At 52.2% G+C, this 21,752-nt stretch overlaps 1 protein-coding gene across 7 annotated transcripts; it reads left to right on the plus strand.

Annotated features, from left to right (window-relative positions):
• Nucleotides 1-1,325: 1,325 nt before the first annotated feature.
• ece2b (endothelin converting enzyme 2b) lies at nt 1,326-21,734 on the plus strand. Of its 7 annotated transcripts, none has more exons than XM_029255257.1 (19): nt 1,326-1,343; nt 13,072-13,158; nt 13,677-13,821; nt 13,941-14,156; nt 14,848-14,972; nt 15,554-15,700; nt 15,881-15,946; nt 16,023-16,211; nt 17,261-17,403; nt 17,486-17,600; nt 17,719-17,829; nt 17,932-18,030; nt 18,125-18,202; nt 18,361-18,464; nt 19,162-19,272; nt 19,354-19,421; nt 19,543-19,733; nt 19,816-19,911; nt 20,041-21,734. In XM_029255257.1, the coding sequence occupies exons 2-19, from the start codon at nt 13,072-13,074 to the stop codon at nt 20,215-20,217; spliced, it is 2,268 nt and encodes a 755-aa protein (XP_029111090.1). In that variant the 5' UTR covers nt 1,326-1,343; the 3' UTR covers nt 20,218-21,734. The 7 variants fall into 7 exon arrangements, with proteins under 7 accessions (XP_029111090.1, XP_029111085.1, XP_029111088.1 ...); XM_029255252.1 differs by lacking the exon at nt 1,326-1,343 and adding an exon at nt 3,748-3,915; XM_029255255.1 differs by lacking the exon at nt 1,326-1,343 and adding an exon at nt 4,034-4,403.
• The last annotated feature ends 18 nt before the right edge of the window (nt 21,735-21,752 follow it).

A 21,752-nucleotide genomic window follows, 5' to 3' on the forward strand; every position in this document is an offset into this window, starting at 1 on the left:
GGCAAATCCCCCAAAAGTAGAGCCTCGAAATTACAACAATTAAATCAGCATCTCTGCGTCCCAGTCTCAACAAAATGTGTGCATCCTGAGATTCACAAAGCTGGAATGTATAGCAGGGCTGCCATTTGGAAAGCACTTGAATCCAAGGCCCACACACACAAACACACAACCTGGTATAAGGAGCACAAAATCTCAAGAAATGGAGACAGCCAAAAGACCTCGCGAATACGAGGTAGTTTTACAGCACCAGGTGCACCCTATGGTGCAAGCATTGCTCTCTTGCGAATGCCTCTCTGAGCACCGCTACAAAGTCAAACAGCTGCTATGGCCTCCGCTGCCACCAGATCTAAACATAACTGAACTTTTATGGGATGTTCCAGAGCACAGTGTGGAGCAGATCCACCTCATTCATATATCTTAACTGGATGCTTTTCTTCTAGAAGAATGGTGTGAGATCCCACGACAAACGGTTGAGGACTGGTACGACAGCATTCCGAGAATTACTGGAGCTCTTCTGGTCCCACTCCTTATTAGGTCCTTGCTACTAATATGTTATGTGTTTCCATTATTCCATTCCACTATTTATATTTATATTTATAACTATTTATCACATCATATCTCTTACTCACACTTCTTTGCATTTGTATCTAGTGACTATTTTTGTATATTAGGTACTTTATATTTTTATATATTTTTAATCCCTTATCTTCTCATCTGTCTTGTCACTGTCATTCTGTCTGTGCTGTGGAAGTTCCTGTCACCAAGACAAATTCCTTGTATGTGTGAACATACTTGGCAATGAAGCTTGTTCTGATTCTGACTCTGATTCTGATTCTGATTATTTTGTCCACCACCTATCGTTTCAGTGGAGCAGAAGCCGTGTGAGGACAGTTCTCACTGCGGACACCAGAGGGCGACAAATCAGCTCTGCGGGGCTGTTCTCAATTAACGCGCCTCTTTTCCGACCTTTATTACAGTCAACAGTCACAACGTTTGCGTCAGCAGTGATAACTACTGACCTTAGGCCTGAAAGAGAAGAAAACTGAAAGCCTAATTCCTAATCATGTATTTGTGGTAATAATATTTGCATCAAATTATATTTCTGCTAGAAAAATCAAAAATTTCAATAGAAAACTACTTCTAGCATTTGGACTGTACAATTTAGGGGCATAACATGTGGTAAAAGGTATTAAAGTTCTCTGTAAATGTGCACTTTTGTCTGGAGTTAATATTTAGCATGTGTGTTTGTACTGCAGCATCAAAGATCGCGTTGGGCACAGCGGTCTGGCGACTGGTGCCAGCTGCCTGGAAAACAAATACAGCATCAAAGCGAGGTCTTTAATGTAAGTAAAGATCAATCAATTGATGCATCTCCATCTCCATCCCCCACCATGCATCCCTCCCCCTCATCTCTCTCCGGCCTTCACAGCTCCAGACACTGTTGCTATGGAAATACTATGACAACGTCTCTGTTCATTTCCTTGGTGATGTCATGACTACAACTGAATATGAACTCCAGCAGCAGTCCTGGAAAATGGCTACGGGCACTTTGTGAATATGTGTGTGTGTGTGTGTGTGTGTGTGTGTGTGTGTGTGTGTGTGTGTGTGTGTGTGTGTGTGTGTGTTACTAAGCATCTCTGTCTACTCAGCTGTCAGCAAGCAGAAATCTCCCAAGGATCCTCTGCTAACATCTCAGGCTCAATTTTAGGATGCTGAAGTAAGATTTACAGTAATAAATACATTAAAAGTATATGCAGTTTTTTAACATCAGTCAGCATGACAATAGCTTTAAATGTGACCTTATTGCTTTCCCTGTGTCTGCGTTTCAGAGCAGGTCCAGTCCGTCCCATCGATCACGGTCAGTACGGCTATAGATCAGCCTACTTTTAAACTGGCTGTTCGCGACAGTGTATTCATGTACAGACACACATCTCTGTTTCCTAAATGGTAATTACTTTTATCACTATTTCCATATATGGCTGAAAGTGGAGTTGCGTCCGAGACAGTTTCGGAAAGGCTACCGCAGCAGCACTTTCCACAAGGCAGTGTTCCCACTGCCATTAGGACTCTGCCTCTGGAGCCACAGGTTGCTGCCACCATCATCATACTTTATTGATCTCCGTGGAGAAATTCACTCAGGCTGCTGCAATGGTGCCAAATGCATGTTTTCAGACTGTGGGAGGGAACCAGAGCACCTGGGAGAAACCTGCAAACTCCACGCAGACCGAGCGGGGATTGAGCTCACTTTCTCTCACGCTGTCCGGGCACTGTGAGACAGCAGCGTGAACCACCATGCCACCCTGAGGAGAGGGAGCTGTGTACGCTGACATAGCAGAGCAGGAAACGGTGCACTTTTCAGATCTATTAGCATTCTGTCCTATTAGTAAAAACCAAAAACAAAGAATTCTCAAGAAATGGGAAAACAGAACCAAATTTCCCTGAACTTTGAATTTCCATACACTTCAGAAGTCTCTCAGCCACAAGTAAAGTTAATGTCCAGCAGCCCTCTCACAATCCAACTTCTTCGGCAAGCTTCAGCCCCTCCATCACGACACGGTCCTTGCTTCTTGGCCGAGCCAGAGGTGTGTTTCTCAGCTCCTACCTCGTACACTCCTCCCATCTGGGAATGGGACACACACCTTGCTCCTCCCTTTTCCCCAGAGCACCCCAGCATCACGCCTCACGTTCAGAGCAGAGGGAGCTGAGGACGCGTGCGGTCCGGGACAGGGAAACTGACACGCGTGGGTTTGGGAAGGGACACGGGGCGAGGAGACAGCAGGGAGGCAGGCAGGGATAAGGAGAGTTTTGGGGACGTGATCTGTGAGGAAGGGACACGGCCAACAATTCCGGCTTGGGCTGGGACGCTCCTGTGGGCCTCGGAGACCGCGGCTGCAGCCCCGCGGTCTCCACCTCCACCACTCAGAACAATGGTGGGATGTGGTTTCCACCCAACTGCTCAATGGAAGTGGGACCTCCCCCAGAAGATGTCCTGGAGATCTACTTCCATGCCCTCCAAGGTCACCTCAGGGTCAGGACACACAGGTGGGGGAACCCTGGGTCGGTGCTGCCTGGAGCTCCGTGCGTCCACACTCCCAACCCCTCGACGCCCTTCGTCACGCACGTCGGCTCCTCAGCCGACGAGACCTTTTCGCGATCTCGACCCTCCAGCTGCTCGCTGCACCCAAAACACTGCTCCCCGAACTGTCTCTGCGCCTTTGCCATTGGGCAGTCTTTCAGCCTGTGGCCCGCCCACTTAACACACCTCACACACTCCAGTCCCCCGCTCTTCCGGGCATGTGTGTATGGCGCAAACCACGCGTGCTGCCAGTTGCCTTCCATCTTGGGAAGCATCCTGAGCGCCACGCCCTGGGTGGGGCACCTCCTGGGTTCCCCTCCAGCACAACGTGTAGCACAGGGAGGCTTGTCTGGTCTGGGGGGGGTGTGGCTAGGCGCAGCAAAAGGTGGAGACACCAGGAGGACTCACCCACCCAGGGTGTACGCATCGCATCTCCACGAGTTCGCTCGGTGGAGAGAGAGAGAGAGAGAGAGAGAGAGAGAGAGAGAGAGAGAGAGAGAGAGAGAGAGAGAGCGCCAGCAGTTTCCCGGCGCATTAAATTATATTACGGTGATCGCATTATCTACTTAGTGAGGACGTTCAATTCAGTCCTTTGCCGCGTCTCTCTCTTTTCCTCTCCACGCGCAGCCGCTCACGCGACTGGGATCGGAGCCACGCGGCCGGTTGCGCGGGCGCGCGGGCTACTGTGCGACTCCCGAGCGGGAGGAGAGAGATGGCTTCGCGAGCTGACAGCAGCCGCCCCCCGAGGGGGTAGAGAGTGCCCGTCGCTCGCGCGCGAGCCGCCGCGCGCCCGATGCCTCTGCACGATGAGCGTGGCTCTGCAGGACCTGCGCAACACCGTAAGTGTCCTCCGGCCCGGTCCGCTCTCCCCTTCCCGCGTCACACTGAGTGACTGACTCGCGCGGGATGCTGGAGGCAGCGCGATCTCCCCGCGCGGCTGCGGCTGCGGCTGCCTCCCTCGCGACTCGGTGTGTGTGTGTGTGCGTGTGCGTGTGTGCGCGCGTGTGTGTCCACGCCTTCGCCGGACGCAGCTCGGGAGCCTTAATTGCAGCCTGTTACCTATTACCTGCCCCGTATTTTTGCCCCCGCCCCCAATTGGCGGGCAATTTGCGATGTCGCGTGCGGAAGCTTGAGGAGCGCCGCGCGAGGCCGTGGACGCGTCGCGCTCAAAATCCACGCGCGGTGGAGCGTCAGCGTGTGCGCCTCTGCGTTGACGGACGGATCGGGCTGCTGCAGCCTGAGTGAGCAGCGCCTGCCTGGCGTCGTTGCGCTACACGATTTTGTGGGCGATGTGCTTGTGACCGGTGACCGAGGGTGAAGCTGAAGGGTGAGTGTGAACGGCTCGCGTCCGTGGAATAAAATACCCACATCACATGATCACGAGCAGTTAAGTCCTTAAGTTAAGAGCGCGCGACTTATCCTGCGCTTTCAGCATGTGCCGCGTCAGTGTGCTTTCTGACAGAACTGGGCATTGAATGGCATTGCACGCACACACGCGCACACAAACACACGCACGCACGCGCACACACACAGCGCTCCTCTGCTCTCCCGCCAGTTGTTGGAAACACAGACAGAGTAACTGTTACCCCGTTAACTCGAGGTGAGGAAGAAGGTATCAGCTCTGGATATGAACGCGCCAACATGTACAATAAAATCATGTGAACAACGGGCAGTGGAAGTTGTTGTTGTTGTTGTTGTTGTTGTTCACTAAATGCGAACAGTAAAACGCGATGAATGAATAGCAGCGTCGTGTGAACAGTAAATATGTGAGCGATAAAATATGAACAGAGCAGAGAGAGAATGAACACACTCACAGGGAGGGTTATTATGTAAGATCATATCAGCCTTGTAATCCTCCTCTCTTTTTGGAATATATGCATCTAACCCCGAATCTTGCAGCTGCTCCTTCTCATTACATGATTTCCTACTCTTCACATCATATTTACACTTTCAAAATTGCCATTTGGCAGCAGGGTTACAGCAGTTCTCTAAATGAACTCTGGCTTGATTCGGCGGTTACATGATGTTAATGGTGCCATCTGGTGCGTGGAAGAAAGCAGCTGTACGTGTGAGGAGAGTGCATCTGTGTAGGGAACACAAGAGTAAACCACACGCGAGACCCTTCTCAAGGGTGTCTGCCTCTGTTCCGATTTCCGAGCATATGGAATTTTGTATATGAACGAGTTTTGCCTTTTCCTGCTTCTCATCGGTGTCTCAAGCCCTCTGTGTTCTGGAACATTGTTGCTCGTGCTCTCCTTCCTCTGGCGTGGCGTTTCCATGACAACCCTTGCCATCACAGCCTCTGTGGACACCAGACCGTGAAAATGTACCCCGACAAAGTAAGTGCTTCCGAGATAGCTTTGTCGTTTGAAATATGTTAACTAAGGCATATGGGTGCCTCATACAGTATATATATTCATTTAGTGGGTTAACATTTAACACATAACATTGCGGATTTGACGGGGTGTGGTGGCGCAGTGGGTTTGCCTGCGGGTCGGGTTCGAGTCCTGCTTGGGGCGCCCTGCGATGGACTAACGTCCCCTCCGGCTTCGCTCCCTATGTTTCCAACATTGGCTCCAGCTCGCCGCAGCCCTGCTCGGGACAAGCGGTTCCTGACATTGGTTGGTCGGAAAATTGTGGATTTGTACTTAGCGATTATTTTTTCAGGAAAATTCAGCAGAAATGCACTTTCCTGGGGTGGAAAAGGTGAATACACCTCTAGTTTCATAATTTCATTAACTCATTATAATTGTCCTCTGGTGCGCCGTGACCGTGTTGATGAGAGAATACATCGTGCCAAGGTCAGCAGAGCTGTCAAAGAACCCAAAAAGAAAAAGTGTTAATGTGCATATGTGTCTGGGAATGGATGACAACCATTTCAAAGGATCTGCAAGTCCATCGTTCTTATAGGAAAAACTTAATGTATAAATGGAAAACGTTCCAAGTTTATTGAAAATCTACAAAGAGCAGGCTTTCTTACTAAATCCGGACCACGTGTTCCCAGAAGTTCCAAAGTAGTCTAGGTTAAGATTAAAGAATTTACAGGCATCTCCTCCCACAGTCAGTGTCAGCACACATGAGTCAAAAATCAGAAATAAAAGTAAGAAAGAGGAGTCTGTTCTTACAAAAAAAATACATAAAAGCACATCAAAAATTTGCTGTAGATCCCCTGCATTTAGGATGTGACTTCTGGAATATTGTGCTCTGGACAGAGGAGTTTTTGCTTGGCAGCAAAGCCAGACATCACCTCTGGTGCAAAACAAACGCTGCTTCCGAACATAAGAAATGGTGGTGGGAGCATCATGTCACGGGACAAAATTCACACAAATCAAAAAGAATAAACGGAGGCTGTTGGCATGGCCAAGGCAAAGTCTAGATTTAAATCCAATTTTAAATGTTGTAGAACGGACTTGGAGGGAATGTGAAAAAGCTCCAAAGATCACGTTGTTAGTTGATATGATAGTTCGCAGAAAATGCTCTCGTGATCATTTCTGTCAAAGGGAGCAATGCGGAATACACTACTTTGTTGAATGCACAGGGGCAGTAATTTGTTCACCACAGGAAATTGAATTTCTGTTGAATTTAGTTGAATAAATCATTGCAAAGTACAAATCTCCGATTTAGATATGGTCACTTTAACCCATTCGTAGCTAAACGACATGTCATATTTATGAGATGGAATGACAAAACTTTCCAGACATTTATTTTTCTGTATCCCTGAGACTCTTGGACTTGAACAGGGGTCCGACTGAGACGGAGATCTCCGAGCTGAAGACCCCCAATGCGCCACATGCACCCGCTTGGCACGACAAAGACAAACAAAAGGCCAAAACTTCCTTCTTTCAGACTCTCATCAGACTGAAAGGAAGAATGGATGAGAGCCAGGAGAGGAGTGCAGAAGGGGTTTTTTTATTTATTTATTTTATTTTTTTTTTTTTAAATGACTCGACTGACCGCGGCAAAGAGCAGACAGCAATGAGTAGAACCACGAAGAGAACTTCAGAGAGAGATAGAAAGAAGCAGCTCGGGTCCTTCCTGTCAGCGAGGACTGTGATGTGTGTTCTGCAGATCCTGTCTGCGAAGACCTTTGGGAACATCTCACGCTTCCAGACACTGCAATCGCGGTGACTGTCGGAACCTGGAAGACGGCTCTTGGCATCGCTGTCGATTTGGTTATTCGTGATGAGTTTGCATCTGGTGTGTTGAGTCAAACTTTCCCTTTTATGCATTCAGCTGATGCTTACAATGTTAAACTACTTACAACGATTTACCAATTTACACAGCTGGGCAATTTTAGTGGAGCAATTTAGGGCAAGTACCTTGTTCAGGGGTACAGCACTTGGAGGTGGGATTCGAACCTGCGGGTCCAAAGGCAGCTGCTCTAACCAATTCGCTACCAGCTGCCCCCTTTCCCACGGTACGGTAGCGTGTGTACCGGGGTTGGGCGTGTTTGGTGTGGAGTCTGAAGGCCGTTTCATTGTAGCACAGCAGCGTTTGCGTCCACCAGTTCAGTGGTTTCCTGAAGGGGGTGCTCTGTGCTGAGCTGAAATACTCAAACCGTGGGCTGCTGGAGATGGTGTGTGACCTCTCTGTGACCTCTGTGTGGGGTCAGGGATTAAGTCCAGCATCCTGCCACTGGGTGTGCGAGTCTGGGGAGTCGGCAGCTCTTTCCTGTCCACCCTGACTGCGTCTCCATCTGGGGCGGGGCAGGGTCGCGCAAAGGTCATCTGGACCCGAGTGACACCGGAGAAGGACGGCGAACAGTAAGAACGCGAGATGGTGCTGATAGCAGGAGCTCCGAGGATGTCTCCGAGTGTGTGAGCTGCCGGTGGCTGTCTGTGTCATGGAAGCAGGAGTTCCGTTGCACGCGGCCTGGTCTTCCCCATGTTGGACACTCACACGCTCAGACACAAACCGGAGTAAATAGATCAGTGGAAGGTGGAGCCGTGTTCCTCGCTCGGCGTCCTCTCTCTCCGCCGGAGACCTGCTCTGTCTCACTGCATCTCCTCCCTGGGTCTTTAACATTCTGCCAACTCTGCACTGCAGATGCGGGGAGTAAAGGTGGACTGAAGGGGACCAAGGAGGTGAGAGGGTGAAGGTACGCAGGATGGGTGAGAAAGGAAGGCCTCGCTTTCATTGCCTAATTTAGATTAATGACTAGAGTGTGTGTGTGCGCGTGCGCATGCTAAAATTCGCTTAACAGAACCTCTTGGCAGTCACCCTGAGCCCATCAGATGCGGTAAACAAGCCTGAGAAGAGGACATCAGATGTCTAGGGGGCCTCCAGCGGGGGGGTGGAAACACATCCGGTGTCGGATGGTCAGTTGACTGTGGTGTAGTGGACCGTGTGTGTGTGTGTGTGTGTGTGTGTGTGTGTGTGTGTGTGTGTGTGTGTAATGAAGATGATCATCAGTCACAATGGATGAACTGATGTGTGTCTCTGGAAGAGGGACAGACCAGGACTCTGTGCACTTACATTAGTTCATTAAGCTGACATCTTCCTCCAAAGTTACTTAGTGTTTTGCTGAATTACTCATTTATACAGCTGGGTAATTTCTACTGTATCAGTTCAAGGTAAGTGCCTTGACCAAGGGTTCTACAGGAGGAGGAGGGATTCGACCCCATGAGCTCCCAGTCCAGAGGCAGCAGCTCTAACTACTGCGCCCCCTGCTGTAAATTATCTGCAGAAAATGAGGGTTTATCATCCACTTTGTTCATCATAGTCAGGTGTCCCGTGTGTCCCTCCGTGTCCTGCTGCGTCTCCATGTCTCCGTGTCTGTGCCCTAACAGGTCCTCGTCCTCTTCCTCTCCCGACCCTTTCCCACACTCTGTTCGGCCTTCTTTCTGTCCTCCCTCCTTTCTTCTTTCCCTCCCCCTGCTGTGTTGGACTTGGTGGAGTGACCTTGATGGTCCTGACGTCACCGTGCTGTCCCAGCGCGCACCCCCAACCTCCCCCCACCATCCTCCGTCACAACACTTAATGTGTATGGGGGGGGGGTGCAGTAGGACGGCAGGGTAAAAACAGGAGAGAGGGAGAGAGAGAGGGAGAGAGAGAGGGAGAGACTTCATGACTTCTCTGTTTTCGGTACAGTGTTGTTGTTGTTTCTCTGTCCCTCACACACAGAGCTGCTCCTCATTTACAAAAAGAAGCCGCCACCCTCCGGCCCTCAACGCTCCCCTGCGCTCTTACGTAAGGTGCTCAAGCGAGGGCCCCCGCTGTAAGCGTCCCCCCCCGTGTCCCTCTCGTCCCCCGTGCCCGTGCTGTTCTCGCTCGAGTGTCTCACTAAATCGGACCATATTTCAGTCAGCAGAAGAGAATGTCCCTTTGTGCCACAACAACAGTGGCCTTCTCTATGCTCTGCTGCGCTCGCGGAGGGCAGCGCCACCTAGCGGGACGGCCTCGCGCCCTCCTCCTTTGATGACCCAGCATGTTTTTGCGGGAGCGCCGAGAGCGGAGCGTCTCCGACGGGGGGATCCGGAGCGAAGGCTTTACGAGCCCTTCCGCCCGGCCCCGTCCTCACGCCCGCGTCTTTGTGCGCGTTTGGCCCTCCGCGGATCTCCCGGACTGCGGGAGTTTGGCGTGGCATCGCGACCGGAACAGAGAAGAGTGCGTTTTGGTTCTAACGCACGCAGGGATTGCTGTTGTAGTAGTACATGAATTTCCATAACATTTAAAGTAAGACCGAGTGTGAAGATGGTTGAGAGAAAGGTGCATAAAGAAAAGCCTCTCGACTTCCCGTTTTCCCACCCCTCCCCCGCTCCCCACTCCGCACTCCCCGTCTCTCTCTCTCTGTGTGCTCTTTTGAAACGTACAGCTTGTATGTAAGGAGGACCATCTGGTTTAAACAAACCCTTTCCTTGAAGCCCTCGCTGTCTGGCGCGTTTCATTGCGTTTCGTCCATTGTCCTCCTCTTGCCTCCTCCCAGCCCCCTCTGCCTTTTCTCTCCTCTCGCTCTTTATCAGAACTATTATGATGTTTCTGAGCCCCCGAGTCTCTCCTGCTCTCTGTCAGTTTGTCTCCCGGGGAACAGTCCTCGTTGTTTACTTTCATTTCGTGGAGAGGGGTGCGTGCTGGGTAGCAGATGGAGCGCTGAGAGACGTGCGGTGATGTGGAAGGTCGGCACCTGGTGCCGCATCTTCCTCTCCTTCCTTCGCATCCCGGCTCCGGGTGCCGCGCTCGTGGCATGGCCACGCTGCCTTTTTCACCAGGGATAGGGTATCTTAGAGCGTTACTCTGTTTGTACACTGGTGTGTGTCATTATTCGCCGTTTGTATAATGATGCGTGCGGTGCTGATGTGTATACTGGTGTGTGCTGCATGTCACTGTATCAGTTTGTTTTGTTCTGGGCGGTGGCGAGGGCAGCCAGGGTTCGTTCCGCAGGGGGCGCCGTTCTTTCCATTGCATCCCCTCGGTGTTTCACGGAGATGCGGACGCACTGAAAGCGAGTTCTCCTCTCCATATTTTACAGTCGGTGTGAAGCTATTGCAGTATTGTGCATAGCAGGAATGTGTGTGTTTACACGTTTCCAAGTGGGTGCATGTGCTGGACTTGGGGGTGCGTGCGGAAACGTGTATCTACGGGAGTCCGTTTGTGTGTGTGTGTGTGTGTGTGTGTGTGTGTGTGTGTGTGTGTGTGGGAACACATGTGGATGTATGTACCTCCCTCCCTCCCTGGGTGTATCTCCTCCGTGTGCCTTCTCGTACCGGTGGCCCGTCCCTGGCTGCTGCCATGATGCCGCTTCCTTTGAAAAACACTCAGCAGGAAACCACTTCAAACAGGCCGTTCCGCTCAGGGAAAGTTTCTCCTCTCGGAAAAGCCGCTCCCTTCCTCTCGGTGCCCTGAACGGAGGCTCACGGACACACCCTCGCACGACCACACAAACTCCCACTCCCACAAAGTTCGAGCATAAGCGACGATCTGTCGCACGCTAAAAGCAGCGGTTCCCAAACCCATGGTCAGGACCAACATGAGGGTAGCGAGGGTGTTTCAGAGCCTCGGGGGAGGGTCTCAAAAAAAGACTTTCTGTATAGTAAGTGGATTGCTTTACTAGAATAATTTGAGGGATTATTGTGAATAATATAGTGTCCACGTACAGTAGACTTGATTACGCAAGAGTCCGTTTGCATCCAATATTCGTGCGTCAAACATCCCAGCAAGGAGCCTGTTGTGAAAAAGCATTCTTTTCTGCGTGCAGTATTATCGATGGCGGTCTAATTTTAGCAGAGCTCACCCACAAAATGATCTTAATAAAAGATCTTTACTTGCAGCGGATGGGACAGCACATACTGTATGATGCGTGGCATATCCCACTTCTGGCACCACTGTACGTCTGCGCAAGCAGTCGGAAGCAGTGTGGACTGACGAGTGACGATGAAAAAAGACTGGTGTAGCGTGCAGGCGTTCACGTTTATTACTCTGTGACGTCCTACGTATCTGCGCAACCGGTCCTCCTTCCTTTTTTCCGCCAGAACGTAGCCTGGCCCCTTTGCTGCCAACAGGGCATGAGCCTCATGCGATAGCCGCAGCCCCGTCTCCGTCAGCTTACACTATAGTGTCATGGAGGTGACTGCTGCGATTTTTTTGTTGTCTGATAGTCTCGTATAAATTTTTGAATTTTTTTTCCATCTTGTCCAATTAGCAGCTCTTAGAATGTCATTATGTAGTAGCAGTTAATTCAATGAAACTATATGAATAAATAACTGGTCATGTGACTGGTCATTAGCGATGCATGTAGCAGCATTTAGGGTTGCCACCAAAAACTTTTGGGGACCGCTGGAGAAAAGGATCTGCGATGTCTGCCAGGCACAAACAAGGTCTCAAATTGAATCTTTGTCTTTTTGTGTGTGCGTCTGGAGCTTGGAGGAGTAGCTAAACAGGCAGGCCAGATGGGGTGGGGGTGGGGGGCGCATGCCGAGCAATCGAGGAAAATGCCGATCGGGGACAGGTACCGAAGGGTTCGGCCGGAACAACAGGCGTCAAACCCTGGACCTGCGAGGACCAGGCTTGCTGACTCCTGCTAGGCCTGTAAACAGTTTACAGATGAGTGGACGGGGTCACGTGGCTGCGGGCGCAAGGTTGTCATGGAAACCAGCGCATGTGTGCGCAGAGAGGTGGCTGCGTGCCGAGGGAGCTCCACCACGTCTCGCGCCGGGGAGGCGAGTCGGAGAGCGAGGCGCAACACATTGTCTACGCTGCTGCGGGCTTTGCAGTCCTCACTCGCGCACCGAATACGTCCGGACAGTGACGTGTGGAGCTGGGAAGAGGAAAGGACCTGGTTTTTGTCAGACGGACAGTCTCTGTCCGCCCCCTCGTTTCCCCACTCTTCCCCACCCCTCCCCTCCCCGCCGCCCGGTGTAAACATCAGCACCCCGATGGGCTTTAAACCATCCGTGAGACATCGCGTCGGGAAAACGATGGCACACCTCTCCCTCGGTGTCCCTCACCGGGCGACGGTCGCTGGGCAGCGGTACCTCCGCAGTTCTGGGTGTGCCTTCCTCAACTCCTCATCCTCTCCTGCAGGTTCCCATTCGCTGTCCACCCGCCCCTTTGCCCCCACAGCTGTGTGATTACGTGCTCTGGATCAGGGAGGTCTCTTCCAGTCGTTCCGACTCCGAATCTCCACGTCTGCGGTCCTGTGAGTGAGGACGGGCCGCAGCCACCCAGGTGCGGGAGCTTCAGCTCGGATTTCCATCAGGCCAGGTCTCTGGAGGAAACATCTGACTTGCCTGCTGTTTAAGGTCAATGTGGGAGAGCTGAGGGAGGGACGCGGATCCGGTCGGCCAGGGGGATGGCAGCTCTGTCTCCAAGGGAGGGCTGGAGCACCGGATGGATCTGCGAGTCTGTCTTTCTTTCCAGTCCCAGCTGATGCAGACTGCCCCATGGATGGCTTTTGTGGACGTGTGCGATAGTCCCGTCTCGCACCTTCCGTTCGGTGCATCTCCTCAGTTGGGAGCTGAGCTGACCGAAAACCCTCTTGTTTTGTGCTCTCTCTGCAGATGTCCAACTACAAGCGTGCAACTTTTGAGGAGGATGAGGTGGCTGACATCCCAGCGGACGGAGCCATCTCTCCGGACAGCGTGGAGGTCCGTGTGCCATATAATAAAGCTTTCGTTTGGATAGTCAAATTATTGCGTTTTATTGTTTGCAGTACGGCCATTTTGCCAATTAACAAACAAGTTATTTGTCTCGTCTCTAATACGGAAAAGTATGTCCCGGGCTCCGCTGCTTCTGAAGGTCCTGGAAAGCGTTGATGAATGTAAAGATCACAGAGAACGTTGAAAACGGCACCGAGGGTCTGCTGATCCGGGCCGATAGCGGTTGTGTTTCTCTGACCGCGGTCGCGAGATCTTCGCTGGCAGCTGGGTCACATTAACAAATGTTCTGTGCAGAAAACATTACAGCACACTTATTTACAGCTGTTTAAACACATTTGACTTGAGTTACTAGTCTGCTCTCCCAGTTTTTATGACCGGCACTCAAGCGCACAAATGAAACCAGGTGGAGCTGGCGGTTCACGTTGGACCTCGAGGTGGAGCCGAATCTGTTCCGTCTCGCCGCAGTAACAGCCTCATGTGGAAAACAATGATGGGTTCCTGTGCAGGTGGGGTTCCGGAAAGGGGGCATCCAGCTCCTGGGGACACTGGGCCAAAGGACTCAGCTGGAGGTCGTTCTCTCGGGTCTGCTTGTCGCCTCCTTGCTGGCCTTGTTTGGCTGCGTGTTGGCACTGGGGGTTCGCTGCAGCACAGGTGAGCTTTTAGATCTCCCAAAAGGTGCAAGTGAGCCTTTTAGCCACTCCGTGGCTCGGTACCACTAAGTATGGTAAATCATGGCTCGCTCTGTTCCTTCTGTCCTTCATCCCCTGCAGACCCTGCCCGCACCCTGTGCCTGACGGAGGCTTGCGTCACCGTGGCGGGTAAGATCATCGAGGCCCTGGACCCCCAAGCTGACCCCTGCCAGGACTTCTACCAGTATGCGTGCGGGGGCTGGGTCCGTAAGAACCCGCTACCCGACGGGAGGTCTCGCTGGAGCACCTTCAACAGCATCTGGGACCAGAACCAGGCTGTGCTGAAGCACCTGCTGGGTGAGCAAAGCTGTTCCCATAGGGGGCGCCGTTGCTGCTCTGCTCTCTGCCTTGGCCCCCGGAAGCTCAGCAGTTTCTCGCGTCTCGGCTGCGCTCCTGCACGTTGCGCACGGTCGCTCGGTCTTTTCGGCCTGCAGTCGTGAGGTCGTTCCCTCCTCCAGGGGGTTCGGTGTCGCCGTTCAGCTTACGACCCACGTTCACGCGCTCAGTGCTGCGTTTGTGAACGAGGACGCTGGACCCCGGAGCAGCAGCCAGGTGCCCATGTGCGCTGGTTCTTCAAACTGATGTTCTCATTAATCAGCCTCAGTCGAGCTGTTCGCTGAAATTGCACAGTTTAAACACACATGAATGGCTACGTTGGTGCTGAATATTTCACGTCCGTGTTTGGCACCGGTGTGATTTACTGCCGGGCTGCGTGCTGCTTCTCTTTTTATTTCGCTGCCTTCCCCCTCCTTCTTTGTCTCTTCGTGCTCTTTCTCCAGGACGTCTTCACATACAGGGGTTATGATATCTAATTCAAAACAGCTGTGAGAGATGACGGTGATTTGGTGGAATAATATAGTGCGACGCATTGCCGAGAGAAGGCCGCAAACGCACTCCGTCGGCCTCGCATTAACCCACCCCACCTGCAGTTCCAGTGACAGGGATTTCGGTGACTTCATGCATCTCAACCTCCCTCCCTCCCCCCCAGAGAACGGCACCTTTAACTCCAGCAGCGAGGCTGAGAGGAAGACTCAGCAGTACTACTTGTCCTGCCTGAATGAGCAGCGCATCGAGGAGCTGGGTGCGCAGCCACTGATCGATCTCATCAACAAGGTGTGTCTGTCCGCCCGGTCCTCGTCTCTCCATCTCTCTCCCTGTCTGTCTGTGCGTCCGTCCGTCCGTCCATCCATCTCTCTGACTCTGTTCCTTCATCACGTTCATCCAGTCATAAATCAGTGGCGTTATTACCATTCGTCTCAGCAGCGAACCGTTTCACGTTGCCGAGCCCCAAAATATACGAACGTGTGAGACTCAGCATTTATGCATCACTTCAACCTTTAATGCAAAAAACAGAGAACCGTAAAGACAAAAGAAGTCAATGAAAACGGCACAAATGAACTGACACGCAGTGACGAGTTGACGAACAGGGACGTGAGATTACAGCTGCAAACGGCAAACAAGGGCTGATGGAGGCCGAGAACTTGACGCAGCAAAGTGAGACTGTAACTGAAAAGAGGACCGCATGGTCGACACACTCGTTTCTTAGGTGGTGTGCAAAATCCAAATTCAGTTCTTCTCCTGAACAAGAAGAAATGCTGGAAGTAGTTCTACAGGGACTCTTTAGGCAGCGAGGTCTCGGAAGCCCTTTCAGCTCTGCTGTGGATCCTGAGCAGAGCTCCGCTTGGTCCCTGCAGATCGGCGGCTGGAACATCACGGGCTCCTGGGACAAAGACAACTTCATGGAAGCTCTGAAGACCGTGTCTGGACCATACAGAGCTCAGCCGTTTTTCTCTGTGGGAGTCAGCGTGGATCCGAAGAGCTCCAACAGCAACGTGATCCAGGTGAGGTCTGGGGGTGCAGAGTGTGTCACGCCAGCTGTGTCAGTGGTTGTGCAGGAAATGTATGTATGCTGCTCTGTGGCCCAAATCCTGGTCCCGTTCATCTACAGAATTACTGCCTTATATTGGAGATGAACGCATCGCTTCTGTGCTCAGCTGTGTCTCGCCCCACTCCTGCCTTAGGTGGACCAGTCAGGGCTCTTCCTGCCTTCTCGGGACTATTACCTGAACAGGACAGCCAATGAAAAGGTGAGGCGTGCGTGTGCGTGTGCATGTGCGAGCACGTGTGGGCGTGTGTTCAACCCTGACTTTGGGCTCCTGTTAGGTACTGAAGGCATACCTGGAGTACATGGTGGAGCTAGGCTGGCTGTTGGGGGGGGACAGGAATTCCACCCAAGCCCAGATGCAGCAGATCCTGGACTTCGAGACGGCCCTCGCCAACATCACGGTCCCGCAAGATGAGCGGCGCGACGAAGAGAAGATTTACCACAAGCTCACAATCGCTGAGCTGCAGGTGTGTGGAAACCGTCGGTCGCGCCGTATCCACGGAAACCTGTGCGCTTTTCCTCTGTATCCCAGCGGGTGCCGTGGCGCTCGTGCACAGGGATGGGGAGGGTTGTCACAAACAGAGCAAGTAAGTACTGTAAGAGTAGTGTTACTTTCAAAAATCTGTTACTCAAGTAAATAAACGAAAGGTGTCTTCGAGAAAAATGTACTTGGCTGTCGAGGATCCAGCATTCCAGAAGGATCTCAAAGCTCGTCTCTTCTCTCTTGATCTTCCGAAAGCTACGTAAATTTGCATCGTCCCCTTTATGATCATATTTGCATTTTTTCCTAGTTCTGCGCCACCAACAATGTTAATAGCTCAGATATCAAGTTTTAACTCAAATGTATCTGTATATATTTTCAATAAATTGAATGTGCTGTTTCAGTAAAATGAGACAAACTAATGAATTAGATGCAGGACAAATAAAAGTCCACAATCTTCTAGCTAATAAGCTGGTTAGTCACATTCTGTGAGCTTCCAATATTAAGTCGCTGTAGCGAGTTGGATGGATACAGTTCCGTCGAATTACTGGCATCCTTGGTAAAGACCAGCAAGAATGTTGCATAAAACTTTATGAAAAGTTTTCTGTGCAGCAAAATTGTTGTACGATTGTGATACTGTTGCTAAAAAGGAAAAAAGTAGCACAAATCTGTGGCACTTGAAACATATATTTCCTACCTTTGCACAAAAGTACAGAAGTACAAGTAAGGGAGTCGATGAAAGTCATTACTACCCAGCTCTGCTAAAGGAGTCAGACACCTGGATTACTGTTAATCGCGTTTCTTTATCCCCTTTTCCTCTCTTAATGTTCCGCCAACCAGTGGTGGAGGAGGACACGACGATCGAAGGGTTCTAACAGGCTCTTTTACCCGTGGGGCATCTTGACTGTCCCGACGTTTCTTGTACCAACGACCTAAACTTCTTTCAGGCCTTCGACTTCAGCTTTGCGTGAGATTCCACAGCACAGCAGTGACTCCTAGTGTGTTTGTGTGCGTGTGTGACCTCTGACCCTTTAGCTTTGGGCCCCGACGGTGGATTGGCTGGACTACCTCTCAGCTGTATTGGCCCCTCTGGAGCTGAACGACACGGAGCCGGTGGTGGTCTACGCCAAGGAGTATCTGCAGCAGGTGTCCGACCTCATCAACCGCACGGACCGCAGGTGAACCGCCCGGCGGCGTCTAGGTCGGCATCCCTGTTCGGGCTGGAGCGCCGCTCTTCCTCACGTCCCTCTTGTCCCTCAGTCTTCTCAACAACTACATGATGTGGAACCTGGTGCAGAAGGGCGTGTCCAGTCTGGACCAGCGCTTCGAGAACGCCCAGGACAAGCTGCTGGAGAGCCTTTATGGCACCAAGAAGGTGAGGGATCGTCTCCAGGAGGTCCCGTCCGAGAGCGCGCTCTGACGTGGCAGCAGCCGCCCTGGTTGCGATCCGGCTCCGACTTGGTTCCGATCGGACTCTGTGGTCTGTCCCCCAGTCCTGCACACCCCGCTGGCAGACGTGCATCGGAAACACGGACGACACTCTGGGCTTCGCTCTGGGAGCACTTTTTGTCAAGGCCACGTTTGACAAGCACAGCAAGGAGATTGTGAGTGAACAACTCGCGTAGTGTGTAACGTGGAGCATGCACGCGACACACACACGCACGCACACCTTTTTGTTTCTCGGATTGTCTTGCTCGCGTTATCAGGCTGAAGAGATGATCAATGAGATTCGCTCAGCATTCAAGGAAGCTCTGGACAAACTGACCTGGATGGACAAACAGACACGCGAAGCAGCCAAGGAGAAGGTGAGTGTGAGTGTGTGTTGTAAGGCATTCGGAACTATAAGTGTTTATCTACCCAGTGTTACATGAATTTATTTGGTTTTTTTCTCCATTGCAGGCTGATGCCATTTATGACATGATCGGCTTCCCAGACTTCATTTTGGAGAACAAGGAGCTGGACGACGTGTATGATGGAGTAAGCGGAACGCACACGGCTGCTCCACAAAAGCTGCCCTTCCACACTGTCATTTACTCTTCGAGCACCTGTGAAGTGCTGTTGAAGGTCTGGGGGCTCACAGGTCAGGGGATGTGTTTTTTGTTTTCTTTCTTTCTCTCTCTCTCAACCCCCTGCAGTACGAGGTCACCGAGGACAATTTCTTCCAGAATATGCTCAACTTCTACAACTTCTCTGCCCGAGTGATGTCGGATCAGCTGCGCAAGCCACCCAACCGGGACCAGTGAGTCTTTGCTGTCCTGTCCATGTCCAAGCAGCAGGGGGCACCGTGGTGAAAGACCTCAGTGTACCCAAAAGAGCTTTTTGGTAGCGTGGAGGCGGACGGCGAGAAGTAGACCTCATCAGCTGAGGGAAGCGGATGTGTGTGGGGGTAGGATGTGGTACTGGACCAAGTGACTGTACTTTGTGAATCCTCTGTCTCTGTGTGTATTTCTCCCTCGGTTGTTGATGCACTTTTGTTCACTCGGTGTTGTGCGTCGCTTTGGGTAAAAGCATTTGCTCAATGAATAAATGCGCATGTTAATTTGTAGCTGACAGGTTGGCACCTGAAGTCCCGGAAAAGACCGTGTTGTAAATCTTTGAGGGGAATTTGAGTTTGAGTTAGACTCAGCCGTGTAAATGGATGAAACTGTATGTTTCTTAGGGGGGCACGGTGGTGCAGCGGGTTGGACCGGGTCCTGCTCTCTGGTGGGTCTGGGGTTCGAGTCCCGCTTGGGGTGCTTTGCGATGGACTGGCGTCCCGTCCTGGGTGTGTCCTCTCCCCCTCCAGCCTTACGCCCTGTGTTACCGGGTTAGGCTCCGGTTCCCCGCAACCCCATATGGGACAAGAGGTTCAGAAAATGTGTGTGTTTCTTGTGAAAAACGTGAGCAAAATAGTTGGCAAAATATGCTTAAACGGGTTGCTGTGTGCGTCCTCCTAGATGGAGTATGACCCCCCCCACTGTCAATGCTTACTACATGCCCACCAAGAACGGCATCGTGTTCCCGGCTGGAATCCTGCAGGCTCCCTTCTATGCTCGGGATCATCCCAAGTGAGTTCTCCACCCATCCCACGTGCTGTGCTCCTGTCTGCTGGCCCAGCGTCCCGGTGACCCGTGTCTCTCCACTCGCAGGGCGCTGAACTTCGGGGGGATCGGAGTGGTGATGGGGCACGAGCTCACCCATGCTTTCGACGACCAGGGTCAGTGGGCGCGTGTGTGTGTGTGTGTGTGTGTGTGTGTGTGTGTGGCTGCGTGTGGGGCCGCGGTTTTGCCTCGCTCGTGTGTTTGCGCTGAGCTCCTGTCTTCGGCCCGCCCCCTCAGGACGAGAGTACGACAAGGACGGGATGCTGCGACCCTGGTGGCAGAACGCATCCGTGGAGGCCTTCAAGAACCGCACCGAGTGCATGGTGGACCAGTACTCCCAGTACAGCATCAACGGCGAACACATCAATGGGCGGCAGACGCTTGGGGAGAACATGGCGGACAACGGAGGCCTAAAGGCGGCGTATCACGTAAGAGCGGTGGGGAGCACGTGCAGTGTGGAACCTGACAAACGGGAGCCGTCTCCTTACCCTCACGGTGGTGTCTTCACAGGCCTACAAGTCGTGGGTGAAGGCCAACGGGGAGGAGAAGCGTCTGCCGGCTCTGGGTCTCACCAATGACCAGCTCTTCTTCGTGGGCTTCGCCCAGGTGAGGCATCACAGTTAAGGTGTCAAGCTTCGTGGGCGGGGTCACGGCCGGCTTTCATCCGCACGCTCTTTCTAAAGCCCTTCAGCTGTATCGTGATCACGTCGTGCACCCTGTGTGCTTTCTCCACAGGTGTGGTGCTCCGTGCGAACTCCAGAGAGCGCCCACGAGGGGCTCATGACAGACCCCCACAGCCCTCCTCGGTACCGTGTCATCGGCACGCTCTCCAACTCGCCGGACTTCGCTCAGCACTTCGGTTGCGCCGTCGGCTCGCCCATGAACCCCGGCCACCACTGCGAGGTGTGGTAGGGGGAGGAGGACACTGAGGAGGGCGGGGCCCAGCTCCCTCCAAGCGCTGGATTGTGTCGGAGCAGGAGGAGCGAGCCGTCGGGTTTGGGTCTGGCTGCTCTGTGGTGGAGTCGGCCGTGGTCCCGCCCCCCCGCGCCCCTTGGGCCTCCGCTCCTTCATCGCTCTGCTGAACCGGGGGACGTAGTACCCTAGTGGGCCCCCTGCCCTCGTTTCCGTGCTTCTGTATCCCCCTGGCTTCGTGCTCCGTTTACAACCTCAGCTTCCCGAAACAGAGGAAGACCACTGTGACTGCGCAGGAAGTGACCTCACAGGAAGTGCTCAGCTGGGCTGCCTGCCTTTTGTTTGCTTAAAAGTCTGCAGATTTTTCCCTGTTTTCTTTTTTGTTTTGTTTTGTTTTGTTTTTGTTTTTGATCACGTTAAAAAGCTTCTCATTTTAACTGCTTTTTGCCAAAGACGATGTTGTTTCTCAGCGTTGTCAGTTGGTCTGCACTTCTGACGGCGTCTCTGCGTCGACCGCTCCGTACGGGACGGTGTCAAACTCCGGGGTCGTGTGCTGGTGAACCTGGAAGACGTCGATGTCGCGGAATTCCGGAAGTTCAGGCCAAATGACTCAACTAGCGAAGGTGTTTAGGGGTCTCTGCCGCTCATGTGACGTTAACCAGTCCAGTCATTGCAACGTCTTTCTGCTTGAGCCCGAGTTCGATCTCCTGAGTCACGCGGTTGACTGACCACATTAACGCCCGTTTCCTAAAGAAACACCCGAAGCCTTTAGCCGTGTGTAACGTGCCCATCTGACGAGACGTGTTAATTGACGCGCCGTGTTCGCCGTTTGCTGTCAAAGCCACTCGCTGCTGCCCCGTCCCTTGCTTTGCCTTGGCTCTCCGAGGTCACTTCGCCTCTGTCTGGGTAGCAACCGGGCTCGGGGGTTCACGTCCGTGGGGGTGGGTTCACTGCACACGTAGACACGTGTACATAACTGCATACATATATTTAATGTGCAAGTGGAAGATTGAAACTTGAAGTGTAAAAGCCTTTAAATGCCAGATGAGGCCGTTGAGTGTTCGCTCCCATTGTCCCCTGCTTCAAAGAGCCTGCCAGCAACCCGCAGCTTCCCCAAGCCCCTCCATCACAGAAAACAGCAGGATTCCGTGTGTGTGTGTGTGTGTGTGTGTGTGTGTGTGTGTGTGTGTGTGTGTGTGTGTGTGTGTGTGTGTGTGTGTGTGAGATCGCCAGGGGATGAGAATATCTTCATTGTGCATTTTACTCCGCCTGTCATTTGCCTTTTTATTTGTGTTCCAATGCTGTGCCATTCCAGTGTCTTGTCTTACTGTCCAGCTGTGTTATGACAGAGTGCTTTACGCTGAAGTGCACTACGATGAGGTGTGTTTGTCCAGCTGTGTTCTGTTGTTTGCCATTTGTGTGGTTTGGATCCTGGATTTTTGATTAAGGGTGAAACTTGGCTGTATCTGACTTGGGCGGCACTCAGTTCCTAAAGACTATAAAGGAAAAACTAAAACCAAGATCCTGTGTGTTTA

The sequence above is a fragment of the Scleropages formosus genome, chromosome 10 (genome assembly GCF_900964775.1).
Source record: "Scleropages formosus chromosome 10, fSclFor1.1, whole genome shotgun sequence".
Classification (NCBI taxonomy): Eukaryota; Metazoa; Chordata; class Actinopteri; order Osteoglossiformes; family Osteoglossidae; genus Scleropages; species Scleropages formosus.

Bases quoted from the DNA above. Each gene is read 5' to 3' on its own strand.
- ece2b (XM_029255252.1), top strand. From the start codon at position 3,883: ATGAGCGTGGCTCTGCAGGACCTGCGCAACACC. The intron at 18,031-18,124 runs GTGAGTGTGAGT...TCTCCATTGCAG, and splicing joins GCGAAGCAGCCAAGGAGAAG to GCTGATGCCATTTATGACAT. The intron at 18,465-19,161 runs GTGAGTCTTTGC...GCGTCCTCCTAG, and splicing joins AAGCCACCCAACCGGGACCA to ATGGAGTATGACCCCCCCCA.